Source organism: Alosa sapidissima, chromosome 24, assembly GCF_018492685.1.
Source record: "Alosa sapidissima isolate fAloSap1 chromosome 24, fAloSap1.pri, whole genome shotgun sequence".
NCBI lineage: Eukaryota > Metazoa > Chordata > Actinopteri > Clupeiformes > Clupeidae > Alosa > Alosa sapidissima.
This window is the reverse complement of record NC_055980.1, coordinates 16,508,132-16,525,631: the sequence shown is the minus strand read 5'-3', so window position 1 is coordinate 16,525,631 and position 17,500 is coordinate 16,508,132. Positions and strand designations below refer to the sequence as shown.

The window sequence follows — 17,500 nt, the reverse complement described above, 5'->3', positions numbered from 1 at the left end:
CTCATTCCCATACCGCCCCTGCTTTGGGTCCCTGCTGAAACAGTGAGAAAACAGCCGTGCCACTCTTTCTCTCTCAACTGGCAAGCGCCGAATAAGATGACCTGGTGAGCTACAGTTTACTGCTCTTTTCAAATGTCTCTATCTGAAGATGACCAGTACTTGGACATGTTGACTGTAGCCTGAGCGTATATTTTCTTAGGGACAGTGGAGACTTTTTTTTGTTGTGGATTTTCTTTTGTGAGTTTTTGCCAGGGAATGTAGACAATATTGCCTTCCAGGCTAATCAAAGCAATGCGGGACTGACAGCATGTATGGCCAGAGTAGCAACATTTGGATAACACATGCGCACGTTCAAAAGCATCTCCTGCAGCCATGTGAATGTAATTGTGTAATGTAAATAAAATCCCACCCCTGAATACCCCCTGGTGGGGTAAAAAAAAAGCCCCGGGCTCTGAGCGGGGGCAGATAGGGGGTTTTGGAGGCGTGGGCTGTTTTTTGGCAGCCGGGGGACTCCAGCGACTCCGTGAAGGTAAAAGTCAAAGCCAGGGGGAACAAGGGTCGCCATGGCGCTGAGGGATGGAGGGATGTGAGCCAACACTTTAATCATAAACATGTTCATCCCCAATGTACACACACACCACAGAGACACACACATAAACATGCACACATGGATACACACACACACACACAGATACACACTTATTCATACGCATACACACAGAGACACAAACACACACACACACACACACACACAAAGAGACAGACACAGACACAGAGAGACATACAGAGAGACACAGACACATGTGTACACACACACACACACACACATACACACATGGATACACACTTATACATGCACACACTTATACAGAAACATTCACATGTGCACGCACATACACACACACACACACACTTACATGTCTGTACACACACACACACACACACACACACACATACACACCTAGATATTCTCACACACACACACAAACTCACACAACTCTCACACTTCCCTTACACTACCCCACAAAGCATCTCAAATGCAGTATTGCCCTCTCTGTGGACAGCATCTCTGCAACTGTTTTGAACCTTGTGTGTGTGTGTGTGTGTGTGTGTGTGTGTGTGTGTTGTGGTTAGAGCCAGCTCAGAGGGAGCGCTGGGACAGGGCGGTCATGCTGTGGTTTTGAAAAGCTGTGTTTGGCCCTCCTGGTTTGAAGTGGTTCATTTGGGAATACAAGTTGAATGACTCTGAGTGAGTATGTGGATTTTTCAACCTCAGAAGTATGGTTCTAGTCAGCCAGGAGTGGTTTTAAAATCTTTGTATTTCTGTGTGTGTCTGTGTGTATGTTTGTGTGTGTGCGTGTGTGTGTGTGTGTGTGTGTGTGTGAGAGAGAGAAAAAGAGCCTATTGTGTTTTTGTGGTGTGAGAATTGCGTTAGGGCATCACCAAGTTCAGTTCAGTGCGATGCAATGTATCGAATGATCTCTCTCTCTCTCCTCTCTATTTCTCTCTCTCACTTTCTCTCTCTGTGTCCTCTATTTCTCTCTCTCACTTTCTCTCTCTCTCTCCTATTTCTCTCTCTCTCTCTCTCTCTCTCTCTCCTTTTCTATCTCTCTCTCTTCTCTATCCTCTCTTTCCACTTCGCCAGCAGCCCTCTCAATACTAAGCGATAGCCCTGCTCCTTTGCAGCCCATTAAGCTAAAGGCTCACTTTACCTCTGAGGCAAAGGCCCGTCTCATCCTTGACAAGTCAACAGTACCCTATAGGTAGCCAGCCAACCCAGTAGTGATCACCAAAGGGACGCTACATCTCATCACCATGGAACCGTGATTAACTCGTATATGTGATTGTGGTCTTATATGTAGCTTCGGTGCAAAGCAGTATTGTTAGTAGAGATTCTAGTAGCAGCTGAACTTCATAGCAAAGTATAGTCATGTTTAGTAATGCAGTCCTTATGACTGTCTGACTTCATTCTCTCTTCTCACCACTCTCTTTCTCTCTCACACACTCCCGTGCTCTGCACACACACACACACACACACACACACACACACACACACACACACACACACACACACACACACACACACACACACACACAAACACACACACGCACGTGAGCTCAATTTCAGCTAGCATAAATGGGGTGACATGAAGTGCCTACGGTGTCAAATGGTCTGTTCTTGGCTAAAAGGGACTGTAACAATAAACTTGGGGAACGATGGAGATGTCAATAAAGCCAAGTGTACACTCCATCCAACACTCTCTCTCTCTCTCCCTCTCTCTTCATTCTCTCTCTCCTGCTACCTTCTTGTCTGTCTTTCTTCCTTTTATTTTCATCTCTATCTTTCCCTCTCATTCACTCTACCTCCTTCTCTGTCCCCCTTTCTCTTTCTTTCTCTCTCCCTCTGACTTCCTCATCCTTTCTCTCTCTCTCTCTTCCTTTATATCTCCCCCCTTCCTTTCTTTTCTCTCTTTCTCCTCCTCTAAGGCCCATTCTCTCGCTTTGAATCCCCCCCCCCCTTCTCTGTCTCTCCCTCTCATCCCTCTTCTCCTCCTAACTCCCTGCATCTTGGTTCCCTCCATCTCTTATGGAGTTGAGTGGTACCCGTTTTCCTCCGCTTGATTTGTTCTGTTCTGTTTTGTTGTTGTTTTTTGTTGTTGTGTGTGTGTGTGTTTATGTGTGTGTGTGTGTGTGTGTGTGTGTGTTTGTGTGTGTGTGTGTATGTGTGGGTTACTTGTTGGTTTGCTTTTAAAGGAAACCTAAAAGTCAAAGTCTCTTATCTTCTCCATCTCTGTCACCTTCTCTATGCCTATCTCTCTTTCTCTTGCTCTCTCTCTTTTTGTCTTTGTCCCCCTCTTTCTCTCTCTCTCTCTCTTTGTATTTGTTCCTTCCTTCCTCCTCTCCTCTCTATCTCTCTGTGGATCCCTCGCTCCATCTCTATCTCCTCTGTGCTGATTGGCTGCTTTGCGTCCTCACTCCTGGCCCTTTCTCTCTGGGCTTCCTGAAGGCAGTAGACAGGCCCTCTCTGGAGATCCCCAAAAGAAAATGTGCTGTCATCACATTCCTCAAATCGAAAAATGCCAGCGAAATGAGTATTTATGTGAAATCTCCTCTCTCAAAATATAGCACTATTACCGGTATATATTTCCCCCCCCCCCTTTTTTTGGTTACATTTTTTTTTCCTGGTCCACATTCCCCCCCAAAAAACGAGAAACAAGAAAAAAGGAACATTCTGGAAAAGTCTCCTTTTTTTCCAAGCCTGGCAGACCTAGCACTTTAGGCCTGTGTAGTATTTCACGCCTGAGCGGCCCCATTCAAATTTCATTTGAGGAGACTCCTGTCTACCCAGAAAAAGCCCAGGCAATCAATTACAGCCCTAAACGCCGCACGGATAAGAAGGGGAAATAAATAAATAAATAAATAAATAAATAAATAAATAAATAAGGAAACAGCCGTCGCAGTCGAGCAGGAACAAGACCACAGAAATAGACACAGAGGCGGAGTGGGTTGTGGTGGTGGTGGTGGTGGGGGGTGGGTCTGCAGCCATGCAGATATCAGAGTCGTAACTTAAAAATGTAGTCGAGGATTCGTGATGGACGAGTTTGTTTGCACAAAGCGACTGGAACAGCGGCGGTTGTGAAGATGAGTGATGTCGGCTGGGGCGGAGTGGTGGGTGCGTAGGGGGGCGGTGGAGTGAAATCACGTCTGGCAACCACAGGACCTACTGCCCGTGGAGGTTTCATCTCTGGCAACCCCCCCCCCCTGTGGGAGGGGAAGGGCAGCTCTCGGCCTATGGAGGGAGGGATAGTGGGAAGCCGAGTCGTTTGCGCTGCGATCTGATAACAGCACTGAATGGACCCTGAGCCAGACTAAAATCTATATAGATGAGTGATGGGGATACAGCAACGCTGGATTGGATTACCTTCTGCTGAGAGAGAGAGAGAGAGAGAGAGAGAGAGAGAGAGAGGGGCTTATGGCTGTGGGAGCTAGAAATGAATTACAGGAAATCAGGGGGATGAGTTTGATCACATTTGAGAGGATCAGTTCACTCGTTGTGCCCCACCACCCCCTCTCTCCCTCTTTCCATCTCCCTTTCTCTTTCCCAGTCTCTTTCTCGCTTACTTTTGTTCATTCCTTCTCTTGCCTCCGGTTGTAGTATATGAGAATTGGATAATGATCTGGAAGACATGTGGAATTGATATGGACCTACATTTCAATTTTTCTTTTTCTTGCTGTTTGTTCTATTCTCTCTCTCTCTCTCTCTCTCTCTATCACTCACTCCTTCCCTGCCCCTCTCATTTTCTTTCATTCATTCTAAGTATATTTCCAAAATATGAGCCCACATTCCCTCTCCACTGACGAGTCCACACATTTAGACTCTTTTGGGAGCCCCACAGCACCAAATAACAGACCTCTGATAAGTTGTTTTGGGAGGGAAACCATCAATCGGACCGAATGCCTAACAAGCATGCAAGTGTGGACGCTGGGCTGCTTCCAGTCGCTCGTGTCATCCTTTATTTATTTCATTCCAAATAAGTTATCTTCTGCAATATATTATGTCGATCCATATATATATATATACATTGATACACATTCAGTATATTGGATAGTATATTGAGATGCATTGGCTTTATTTATCTAGTCAGATTTTTATCCAGTCAGATATTTATACAGCAATACCAACAGAATGTGAAATCATCCCCTTCAGACAACCTTTCTTTGCTAGATGCCCTTTGATTTTGAAATTGCAATGCGTGGCGGTATAAGTTGTCAAATAGGCATGCATAAGTAAAGAGGAAGCATTTGCATTCTGTGTAGTCGGCCGGCCTTGTTTGCACACCTTGTTTGTGAATCAGTTTGTTTGTGACTCTGATTCAGTTATGCTACATTGTGCATTAGCTAGGTATACAGTCTGCAACACCATCACTGGTCTCTTATCAGCGGTGCATATTGATCAGGGTGCAGTTTGACTAGGATGAGCTTCTATATAAATGATTGAGATCGATGCATTGCATTGTTCACCCAACTGAGTTTATAAACTCGTGTAGTTTTGTAGTTTGCTCTCCTTGAACTCTGTCTGTCAGGAGGTGTCTTTTTACTTATCTGTGTAGACAGTGAGACAGACCAAGAGAAACGTGTTGGTGTGTGTGTGTGTGTGTGTGTGTGTGTGTGTGTGTGTGTGTGTGTGTGTGTGTGTGTGTATGTGTATATGTGTATGTGTGTGTGTGTGTGTGTATGTGTACTTGTATGTGTGTTGTCTATTCTACTGTCTGTTCTCTCACTCTCTGCCTCTCTCTCTCTCATTCATTGGAGGTCTTGTGTAGGCTTCTTTTCTCCTTGGTCTCAATCGATTCTCAATCGATTCTCGTTCTCAATCAAGTGGCCACATACAGCCGTTTCTAAGCCATCCTAACCACCTCTCCTTTTTTCTCCTCCCTCCCTCCCTCTCTCCCTCGCTCCCTCCGTCCTGACAGGTGACCGGCACCATGGGCAGCATGGAGAGCGGCCTGACGCAGCACCTGTCGCGTCTCGACGAGATCTTCGCGGCGCGCGGCGACTTTGTGCAGACGCTGCAGTTCATGCAGCAGATGGCCGACAGCATCATCAAGCAGCTGCTGGGCCTGCCCGACTGGGAGCAGCTCAACGTGGACCTGGCCGCGCTCGCCAACCAGACCGCCCGTGTGGAGTACTACAGGTGAGGACCCCGCCCTGGGGAGGCTGGTGCCTGACTGATTTACCAGTAGTGTTTTCATGGAGAAACATGGAACACAGTAAGTAGTAGTGTCAAAGCATCCTTTGTTCCTTGTTAGCAACCCCCTCTCTTTCTTTCTTTCTTTCTTTTTGTCTTTCTTTCTCTCGTTCCGTCGGAGCGCTTGTCCAGCCAAATGGCTTTTCAGACCATGAAATATTCTGATTTTAGCCTGAATTTTAACCACTAGTGTTTTCAAAAGCAAACATGGAGTACCAGAGATATAGACAAACTGATGTTCAGCCCATAGCAGCTTGGAGTCTGACCTGACATAACAGACATGGCTGATTCTATATGTCCAACGAAACAAATATGAAAGTCTGTAGCATCTCTATCTTATAAAGTGACTTGACGGCTCTTCTGTGCTATGTTCAGGGATGCAAACAACGCGCCTTTTGGCGGATGCCGCCTTTTTCACGGCTGTCTGGGGGACTTGTGTGAATCGTGCAGATCCGATGAGTTTTTCTTTGGGTAGGGGTGGGGGGTCGGGTGGGTTGAAGTGTCTGATTATAATTTCATCAAAGTTAATTCTGTATTAAAATGACTACATAAACACATAGCCTACCGTTACATTCCATGAAACATAGGAAGTGTAAGACAACACTAAATCAAAAAGCTGCGCACGTAAAAATCCCATTTGATGCGCACCATTATCCTACTGCTACAAGGCTGCACTTCACTGCACTCACTGCAAGGATTTAACGTTACATCTAATAATAAATCACTCATGGGAAGATTTGACACAATGTTCTCATCCCAGCTCTCCACGATTTCAAGCAATGGGTTACTCCTTAGCAAACCATAACGAAACAGTGCTTCACCACATCTGTGGATTAAGCCACACAGTCAACTCAATGTAAGATAAACGAGGATGCTAATTGTTCTTAGCATTGCCAGCATTGTGTATAATATGATTGTCACTTGGAGGAGACTAGCGTTAGCTAACGTGCTAGCATCGTCACGTCAGGCTGTGCACAGTAATATAACATTTATTCACCATAAATTAATAAAGTTGAGTGGTTCTGCAATGTAGACAATGTTTCCGTTTTTTTGCAGTACCATGTCCCTTACATGACATGGCCCATTGTCCTTGTAACATGCATTCAGCAAACCTAGATATGAATGTGATTTCCATAGACTGTATATATAGAACTGGACAGTGTGCCGTCTGTTAAGAGTGATGCGAGCGCTAGTCCAGAGCCCCCTGGTGGCTGGTTGCAGTACAATGTGTAACTCCGCCCATCCCCATGTATTTCAATGGCCAAGTAGCCAACTTTCCGTGTCACTTTTCTCACCTAAAACTATTTTTGTATCTACAACTTTTTATTCGAAAAAATAGTTTTCAAGATGCTTCAATACACACAATTTTTCTTTTCTCGCTGAAATTATTTTTTTTAATGTTATATTAACAAATCTAAAAAGGGCGTGTTTACACCTATGATTGACAGCTGGCTGGCTGCAGACACGACGCTTTGTCCATTATGTTTTAACGTCTAGGCTGCAGACACTACCACGTCATCGCTCACTTATTTTAACGACACCTGATTTCGACACATAATCTAACCTAAATAAGTGTTGCTGTTATCATTAGGCTATATCTTATCACAGTCTGACTAAATACAAAATTGATAGTCATACATTGTGTAGTTGTTTGTAAGAAACATCGTTGTTAGTTGTGACAGATTCTTTGTGAAAAAAGATATGTGCTGTTCTTTCGTAGATGCTAAGTATATTAGCTCATAGCATGCTACATCATGCTAGCATTAGCCAGTTGATAGGTAAAGTAAAAGGGCTCTGCTATATTGAAGTGACGTTAGCCATAGTCACCATCATTTACAGTCCTACTTGTTTCAAATGGTTTAACGTAACCAGTGATTGCCGCCATCATCGTTGCAACTTCATTTGAATACACTTAAGTCACTGGAGAAGGCGATGTTAAGTTTCATTAACGTTAACTCTTGCTTAGTTTTGCGAATGGCAATAAACGCCACCTAGCCTGCTAGGTCGACTCGGTATGCCCATTTATGAATCGGCCCGACAAATAACGTTACTTGTGTTTTAGTGAACACATTATTGGACCATAGCTTAACCTGAGGAGGGATTCAAAGTTACAAATGCTTAGTATGCTCAGAACAGCGGTATCTGAAAATACGTTAAGGTTTTGTTGTTACCTGCGATTGCACTGCTGGAGAAGCATTTTGCATTGGTATGATTTGATCAGGTCTTGCCAGTGATGTGTAATCTTCCCGTAGACGTACATCATTTCAAAATAATACGTCTAAATTGAAAACTGTGACAACTCATTGATAGGCTCTCTCAATATGTCTGTAATCGTATGCCTCTACCACAGGCTTGCTAGTCAGAGAGGGTGCTCCATTATAAATCAAAAATGTAATATTGCAGCCTTCATGTCAGCTGTAAAAATATGAGAACATGGACCTACTACATCAGGATACTCTGTACACATTTTACACATAATCAGGAAGCTACTTTGCTGTTCAGTGTGTGATGTGTTTAAAGTAGTACTACGTTTAAAGAAATATTTATATTCTTTGTTTCAAGTGCATAAGAAAATACCACATTATGATGATGGTTATGGTTACCCTTAACAAATACAAAACAATATAATACTTAAAACAGGGATCAATCAATAGCCTAATGAAATAAACAATGAAAATGAGGGGGGAAAGCAATAATAAATAATAATGCCCATTCAATCAATAATATAATAACATGGTAAGACTACATTAAGGAGAATATCAATAATAAACAAATGTCAAATGAATCAAGTCTATAATGAAAATAAAACAGTACTACTGCATACAAACCATAATGTATAAGAAGTGCCTAAAAGACCAAAAGCTATCACAAGAACGAAGAGCACTGGGCAACTCATTCCACCAACATGGAACCACTGAGGAAAAGAGTCTTGTGTCGACCAGTCTTAAACGCTAGGTCAAATTCAACAGACGCTCATCAGAAGACCGCAGTGGGCGGTTGGGGATGTATATCTTGATCATTGAATTAAAATAACAAGGAGCAGATCCAGTCAGTGTCCTATAGGCCAAAGTGAGAGATTTAAATTTAATTCTGGCTACTGTAGGGAGCCAATGGAGAGTAACTAGGAGAGGAGTTACGATGTGTCCTCTTTGGCTGATTGAAGACCAGTCATGTTGCAACATTCTGAATGATATATCCCACAAAAGAAATTAAAAAAAAAAACATTCAATATTGATTTAGTATCAACCAATAATTATTCTGATATTAATATTCTTGTAACGTCTACATCTTTGTGTAGACTAGTTAAATACTAAGCAATGGCCTCTGACTTAAATACCAATATGGTATTTAAGTATAAATACTTAAATACCTTAATATGGTATAGTCTACGTGATACACAGGACTACACAGTAAACCCATTTAAAAAGCATCATCTCAGTATACCCATTTAAAATAGGCAAGGATACGTATTCAATAACATTTGGGGTTGCTCACAGTATACCCACCACTGCAACTAACTAACTAGACTACACCACTGGTTAAATGGCGCATTGCAATTTACAATTTGTGTGAGTTCAGGGGCATACAGAAAGTTGAAGTTTGGGTGACATCAATAAAGAAAATAGAAACAATGGGATGTGTACAGCCTCAAGTATGAATGATGTCACATTAACAGAAGGTTCAGAGCAGCGGCAGACCTTTCTTGGTGCCACGCAAGTTAATGAAAGTCATGTGTTTTCAGAACGTAGTAGTGCTGTGCCATGTCCCATGTATAAGGGGCTTCAGGTTGATCCAGTGACGGTGGGTGATGTCAGGGAGATGGATGTCAGGGGACTTGGAGAAAGGAGGAGGACATGCCACCTCAGACCACCCCAGCCAAACCACTTCACGTAGGCATTAGACCACCTTGCCGCCACCTCCAGTACATTCAGCCATCTTACCTGCAAAAAGGAAAGTTACAATAAAGTTAGTCAGACAATTTTACAACATTACAAAGCATCTAATCAGGCACTCAACACCACTAGTAATACCAATTAATTAAATATATGTGTGCAATAAACTTCACAGCCTACCTAATGTTAACCACATTTAAATATGCGGTGGGAATGTTATTAACTTGCGTCAGCTTGAAAAATAACGTTATCAGTATGACTGATCATGGACGTTAGATGACAAACTAAGGTCTTTCTCAAATGTTCACCGATATCCCTGGGAAGTGACTGGTTCTTGGCGTAGTGTTTAATGCAGGCGTTTCATTTATCGATCATTCACTTATGCGGTCTACAACTACCGACCTATTTTTTACAGTCTATGCTACCGACCTACCATCACAGAAGTAGCTCTAACAGAGGTGTCTGTCGTTAACGTTAGAAAAAATGCAACGCTGGCAAACTGGCTAGTAGTTACATTAACATGACGGGTTGATGAGGTCCATGCTTCACATTACGTTAGCGTTAACTTGCGTTGCTTTATCACATCATACCGTTGCTTTATCACATCATATACTGTACTGACTGTCTAGTGTTATTAATCCCCATGTACAGTCAATGGTTACTCCATGTTGAGATGGCATACATTAAGATTGAGATATTTGAAAACAGCAACAACTAATAAAACCAAGTATATCATGCATCGACTGTTACGGGAGCTGTGTGCTAATCTTCACTTCAACGACTAACTTAGCCTCCCGTTGACGGTAACGTTAATGTAGCTGCTAACGTTAGCATGTAATTCGCTGTCCGTATTTCTGTTGTTAGCTCATTAGTATTCACCATACTAAATTGTCACAGTCTATAATCAACATAATAAGCTCTCTTAGACGTATTTAAGAACAACAATAGACAAAAATCAGTTGATACGCAACACTTACCAGACAAGAACAAACCGATTGTTGTTTGTACTGTTCAAACTCAACAGCCGCAAAATTCATCCAGCCAGCTAGCCTTCGGCGCCGAGTCGACCTGCGTTGTGGAAAGGAGAAGGGGGCGGGTTTCACTTGACAAGGGGCGTGTTTAACTCGCTGAGTGGCAACTGAGTGGGCGTGCCTGACCGCGACTCCTCTTCACTGCGCATGCTTCAACTTCTGCTGCGCAGCCGCACTTCAAATTGGTTGCAAATTTTCCAAGATGGCGTCGCCTCGGCGGCTTCAATTCCATAGAACACTGCTGAATGCAACCACACTGTCCAGTTCTATATATACAGTCTATGGTGATTTCAGCCCGACTTTCAACATTTCTTTCAAAAAGAAAAAAAACACCAAGACTCGTAACGAGGGATCTGGAATGTTGGTTACCTAGCAACCAAGATGCTGTCTATTGAAAAGGGAACTATTTTTTGATGCGTAAGAACGATGTCGAAATTAAAATTTTTAAACAATAATGGGGTGTTTTCAGATTATTTAGTTTGTTGTAGAATTGTTGTATAAAAGCAATATAGCACTCGTGATCGTGGGATTGGTCATGGATATTCCCACGGGTGTTGTTCGGCCGTAGCCACGAGGCTGGAATAGCCGTGGGAATATCCATGACCAACCCCACTCTCACTCGTGCTATATTGCTTAAGTAGCACACTAGCGCTACAATTTACATGACTAGCAAACATACAGTTGGATTTTTTTTTAACCTTGTTTGTTGCGTCAGTCAGTTTAGTTCAGTTCCGGACAGACTAGCAGTATTTTGTCCTGTAATATTTTAGTAGCAGCCTAACGTTATATCCAACTCAACCCCCTTTCCAACGTGTAGCCTAATGGTAACGTACTTGTTTAGGCTAGCCGCTTGTTGACGTCTAGTAGCCTAATGAACCGCTGGTCTAGGCTTTTTCGTAAACGCAACCCGAAGTGACAAGTGACGAACTGACTTATTTTCAATGACACCTACCACATAAGGGCGAGAAACTGATGTGTGGGCTTATCCTAACAGACAGACCGCACTACTGTTGATACATTTTAACTGTACATTTTCGTGCAGAATAACGTTATTTTGGGGCGCATTGAGAAAGGGGGCAAAGTGAAGTGAACTATTTTGCACTCTGTTATGATCTTTCTTTTACTGTCTATGGTTATGATACGGTCAGGTCTAGGGTAACACTATGGCTAATATATGCAACTTTTCATTTACAGAATGAGAGAATTTGATGAGAGTGAGGCACTAACAGTTAAGAAAGTGGATGAGGGTTGTAAAACAAATTGGAACTGGTCTTGGTTACAGGTTGAAACGGAGATTGAGGTCAAGACAGCCAAACACAAATTCAAAATGTCAGAATTTTAAAAAAATAAATAAAAAAAGGGACATGCCAAATGTACTTTCTGCATGAAAGAGATTAATTATGCTAACAAGGGAGTGCATGCTCTGTTGAATCACTGCCAGAGTGCCATACACACAGAGAGAGTGGCTACCATCATATCTACCCAGTGTGGCCCAGCTCCTCTGTCAAGACAAGCCAGCTACCAGCCAAAGTCAGGCCCCAGCAGACAGAATAAGGGAAGGAACTGGGACAGTGTATTTTCATATAAAGAACATTTTTGTGTGAATAGGGTGAGCCCTGGATGGCAGAGGTGTAGTGGCGATTCTAGACATTTTTAACAAGGGTGGCACTGGTGAGGCACTGATTAATTCAAGGGTGGCATGAGGCAAAACAACCAGATAAACAGAAACAGGCTCAAGATGTGAAATTAGCACAAATACATTAGGGAAACCAGACACAAACACCATACTCATAAATTGAAAGAAAAAAAAAAACACAAATACCTTACTCTCACATAAAATGTCTTTGTATTTGAATAAAATAATACAAACATATTATAGGTATATTATATTATATTATAGTTAATTATCTAAGTTATCTGTCCCTGGGCTATGCTGTGCTAAAACAAATTCCATCATGGGGACATTAAAATATAATCCTTTTTATTCTATTCTATTAAATGAAGATATACAAATATACTCATCCAATACATTTTCCCCCCACAATAACTTCTATCTATGTGCATCTATTTTTGTAGCTGTTAAAATAATTTGACCTGCTTTTTTGTCTATTTGTTTAAGTTCTCAAGAAACTTGAGGGTGGTATGAAGGAGTGTATTGTATATGTGAGCAATTTCATCTTCCTAAATCTCAATATTATGATCACAACAAGTGTGGGCAAATTATTAATTACATTTTCACGTGGGGTAACTTGTTGCAGGGCAACCTCATAACCGGTTCCATGTCTTCGGATTGGATGATTAATGATCAGTAAAGTTCTCAAGAAACTTGAAGTTGGTATGAAGGAGCAAACATTGTTAACGTTGCACATGGGGCAACTTGTTGCAGGGCAACCACATAACCGGTTCCATGTGTTCGAATTGGATGACTATAAAGTTTTCAAGAAACTTGAGGTTGGGATGAGTGTGTGAGCAACCTACATGTTACTTATCTGCCTGAATCTCAATATTCTGATCACAACAACTGTGGGCAAATTACAAGTCAGCACCAGTGCTGCATTCATTGTTTTTCACTTTTATAATCACATCACCAAAAGTAGGTTATTGGTTTTACCAAAAGTATTTGGCAGTATTTTTAAACTACAAACCTATAAAGTATTTTGATACAAAATACGATGCCATTTTTTTCCAACTAAATAAAATACAAAATACATTTTAAATACATCAGACATGCCTATCCCTGGCTGTTGGCTGCAGTAACTCAAGCTAGGTAGTACTTATTGTTTTGTGTTTATGTTAGTTTTGATCCAATTTGACAGCTTTGCTATGTTGCCCACCCAAAATTTCTACCAGCCCACCCAAATAAAGTAGCCTAGCCTAGGTTAGAACCAGCCCTGCCCTGCATGGAGACATATTTTACGATAATAATGGAGAAAATGTTAGCAAAACTTTAGGTTTTTGTTAACGGAATCTCCCTCCCTCATTCATCTAGTTGCGCAACAGCCCACATTCTGCATTCAATCCAGAGAGACAAGTGAAATAAATGTTTTTTTTTTTTTTTCTTTTTCAGAGGCTGTCTGGGTCAGGGGCGTGGGCTTCGATAATCTCACTCCTTTTTGACCATACCTCTGTTTGCATCCCTGTATGTTATAGGGGAAAGGGATGGCATAGGTTGGCTTTATAGAAACTGGGTTTATTCAGGTGGGGGAATCCAGACAGCCTACATGGTTCTTCTTCAATGCCATTCTGTTTTTAATAAAGGAGAACATTTTCTTGCTTGCACATCACATGAAGAGTTTGGTTCTAAACGCTTTATCTCTGTTTTTGAAAACGTTAGTAAGTCATGTTATTTAATTGTGTATTTCAAGTAATATCAATAAAATTGCAGTTGTGTTGTTTTGATTGAGTAACAATAAATCTATAACCATAACCCAATTACAGTCCACTGAAATGACTTGGAAAACAAAATATAAAAAATGATTCATGAAAATTCATCAAAATGGAGTATATAGCGTTTTGGAAACTCTTCACATATTTTCGCTTTATTGCAAAGTATATGCGACAATAAAACGTGAAACTTGAAATATGGTTATTTATTTTCCCATTAACGTACAGCACATCATGCTCACTAATCGAGGTTAGAAAACCTCTGCACAGATGAAAAGAAGTATCCTAGACAACCAGTTCTCAGGGGGTTGTGGTCTCTCGTTATTTGAATCCACATCACTCTCTCCGGAATGTTCTGCTCTTCATCATCGTTTTCTGTGATCCACCTTTCGACGGGCCCTGGAGACCAGACTGTCCATCACGACCTTGCGTGTCATAGACGTAGGTGGTGCCTCGTGTCGGCCATTGATATTTTTTTTATTTTTTTACTCCCATAAAGACGAGCACTAATGGACTCATCACTAGGAGGATGAATAGTGTGGGTGCATCTCAGGTTTCTATATTAGAAGTAGTGGCAGCTGTGGACGCCCAAGGCCCAAGGCTTCTGTTGTGCTTTGTGTTACTGGAGGGTGAGGGGTGGTTGGAGGTGTGAGGGTTGGGGGGGGGGGGGGTGTTAGTCATTGTTATCCTCCATCACCCGTTCATCTTTGGACCATTGGTGTCCCAAGGCAGCCGCTTACGTGCCCCCCCCTACACACACACACACCAACAGCCCCACACCACCTATGAAAAGCAGTTCCAGTGTCGAGGCTTTTGTGAACCTGAGACGTCAGGAGCGGTGTTTGTCGGAGCACGGAGACAGACTCAAGTCTCAGGTGTGTCTCAGGTCTCAAGAGTGTCTCAAGTCTGGTCCCCCTCCCCTCCTACCTGTCTCTGAGTTCCCCACACAGGTGGATGTGGGAGCGCTCTTATTTCAACAGGTTCAGGTTCATTTTAGTGCCTTTGCCAGCGCAAGCGGTTGTGATACGGTGGCTGGTTCATAAAGATGGATTGTAGTACAAATTTGCACAGCAGCCGTTGCGAGGTTGGTGGTTATACGGCGAACAAATTACATCGGAAGAAACGGAATGCTAGCAAGCTCTGAATAACACAAACGTTATTCAAAAAGAATACAGATGTTTGCAATTGCATGGACACCCACAGGCAACGGATTGATCATGCAACAATTACTATCTCAGTTTCATGAAACTGTATCAAAGGAACCATGCGTCATGCAGTGCATGGTTGATCAAGGCTTGCATTTCTCACAGATCATAGCCCCAGGGTTACAAATGGTGTTTTTGGAAACCTGTTTGCTTAAGGAAGATAATGCTAAAGTAGACATCAGGTATGCTATGCAGTAGTAATTCTGCCACTCTCAAGTACTTCTCTAGCCATGTTTATCTAGATATCTGGAGATCCCAGGTGCTGTTGAAGCCACAGACCCCTCTCTCCTCTATCTCCTCTTTCTCTCTCTCCCTCCCTCTCTTTCCATCCCTCTCCTTTTCTCTCCCCCTCTCTCTCTCTCTCACTCTCCCTCCTTCCCTCTTTCTCTCTCTCTTTCCATCCCTCTCATTTTCCCTCCCTTTCTCTCTCTCTCCTTCCTCTCTCTCTCTCTCCCTCCCTCTCTTTCCATCCCTCTCATTTTCCCTGCCTTTCTCTCACTCTCCTTCCTCTCTCTCTCTCTCCCTCTTTCATCCCTCTCCTTTTCTCTCCCTTTCTCTCTCTATCTCACTCTCCCTCCTTCCCTCTTTCTCTCTCTCCCTCCATCCCTCTCTCTTTCCATCCCTCTCGTTTCCCCTCCCTCTCTCTCACTCGCCCCCCCCCCCCCCCCCCCCCCCCTTTCCCTCCCTCTCTCTCTGTCAGTCAGGCCTGCACCTGTTTGTGTCTGTGTGTGTGTGTGTGTGTGTGTGTGTGTGTGTGTGTGTTGTGGGTGTCTCCGTGGCTCTCGGCCCGCTGCCTGATTGCCTGATTGAGTGGGGACAGCTGGGCGAGCCAGCCTGCTCTCTCATCCCCCACGCAGCGAGCGCCGGCCAGAGAGACTCATCCTTACTTATTATCCATCAGCTTCATACACACTGGGAGAGGAGCAGCAGCAGAGCACAGGAGTCTAGTCTCTCCCTCCCTCTCTGTCATCTCTTTCTTGCTGTCTGTCTGTCTGTGTGTGTGTGTGTGTGTGTGTGTGTGTTAATGTGTGTGTGTGTGTGTGTGTGTGTGTGTGTGTGTGTGTGTGCTATGTGTTAATGTGTGCGTTTATGTGTGTGTGTGTGTGTGTGTGTGTGTGTGTGTGCGTGCGTGCGTGCGCACCCACCTGTTCCAGAACCTTTCTCTCTCCCTTATTGGTGCCAAGACGATAATCTATTGGAGCTGATGAAATATTAGCAACCATTGGCCGACCTCTTAACGGAGCTGAACAAAAGCTAATTTGGAAATGAATTGGACGATTAGACAATAATGGCCCAAGGCTTTGGTCTGCTTCATAGGTTCATTTGCAAGAGGCACTATATGAAAAATAAATGGTAATATTATGTGTAATGTTATGCTATATCATGTACTCCTGGCAATATTATTCACTTTTCTGAACAAACAGAAAACTCTGTCTTGTGCTTCAGTAATGGTGGATTTGTCCAGGTGTCTTCAGTTAGCAATCACAGTACATTGCAAATTGCAGTTAATGTTGTGCTAAAAGGTCTCCAAGGTGACTGCAATCAGGGAGTGATTTATTTCATAGTGACAGCTTTTGGAGTGTGTCCTGCTCCTGTTATTGTCTTTGATTCCACGTTTAGAGCTAGAACAAATGCTCTCCACTGGGAGAACTGCAGAACTGTAATCATGTCAGAACAAAAGGACGAATCACAATCTGGACCAATCAGATGTTATTTTTAAGCAAGTTTTTCTTACTTTCTGGAGGGAGTGTAATTTGAGTGTGTGTGTGTGTGTGTGTGTGTGTGTGTGTGTGTGTGTGTGTGTGTGTGTGTGTGTGTGTGTGGTCACTGTGTGGTATCAAGTAGACAAAAAGAGGAGCATCCTTTGGCACTGGTCCCTCTCTCTTTCTCTTCCCCCCTCCCTCCCTCTCTCTCTCTCTCTCCCTCTGTCTCTCAGACACTCCTTAGCAGTTATCCAGCCGATTGACTTTTCAGACCGTGAAATATTCAGCCATATGGATTGTCCTGCTTTTTCCTTTCAACCATCTGGTTCGGACTCTGAATGGCAGAGAACTGACTTCTGGTAGTGTCCGTGGAATGCGTGTGACCGATCAGTTTTGCATGGGCAACTGACAGACTTTGCTATTGCTTCTTCAGATGTGAATTGTATGCACATGCTCATGTGGATACATTCACTCCTAAGTTATACTGTATATGCAGAACTAATAATAATATTTATATTTATCATAAATAAAATAT

The 17,500-nt window shown here is 42.9% G+C and overlaps 1 protein-coding gene across 2 annotated transcripts in view; it reads left to right on the top strand.

Annotated features, from left to right (window-relative positions):
- The window catches only part of ttyh2 (tweety family member 2), an 88,031-nt gene that overhangs the window by 45,750 nt on the left and 24,781 nt on the right, over positions 1-17,500 (top strand). For both annotated transcript variants that reach the window (XM_042082024.1, XM_042082025.1), the window contains exon 4: positions 5,475-5,695. In XM_042082024.1, coding sequence (XP_041937958.1) covers positions 5,475-5,695 — 221 coding nt within the window. The remainder of the gene's footprint in view (positions 1-5,474; positions 5,696-17,500) is intronic.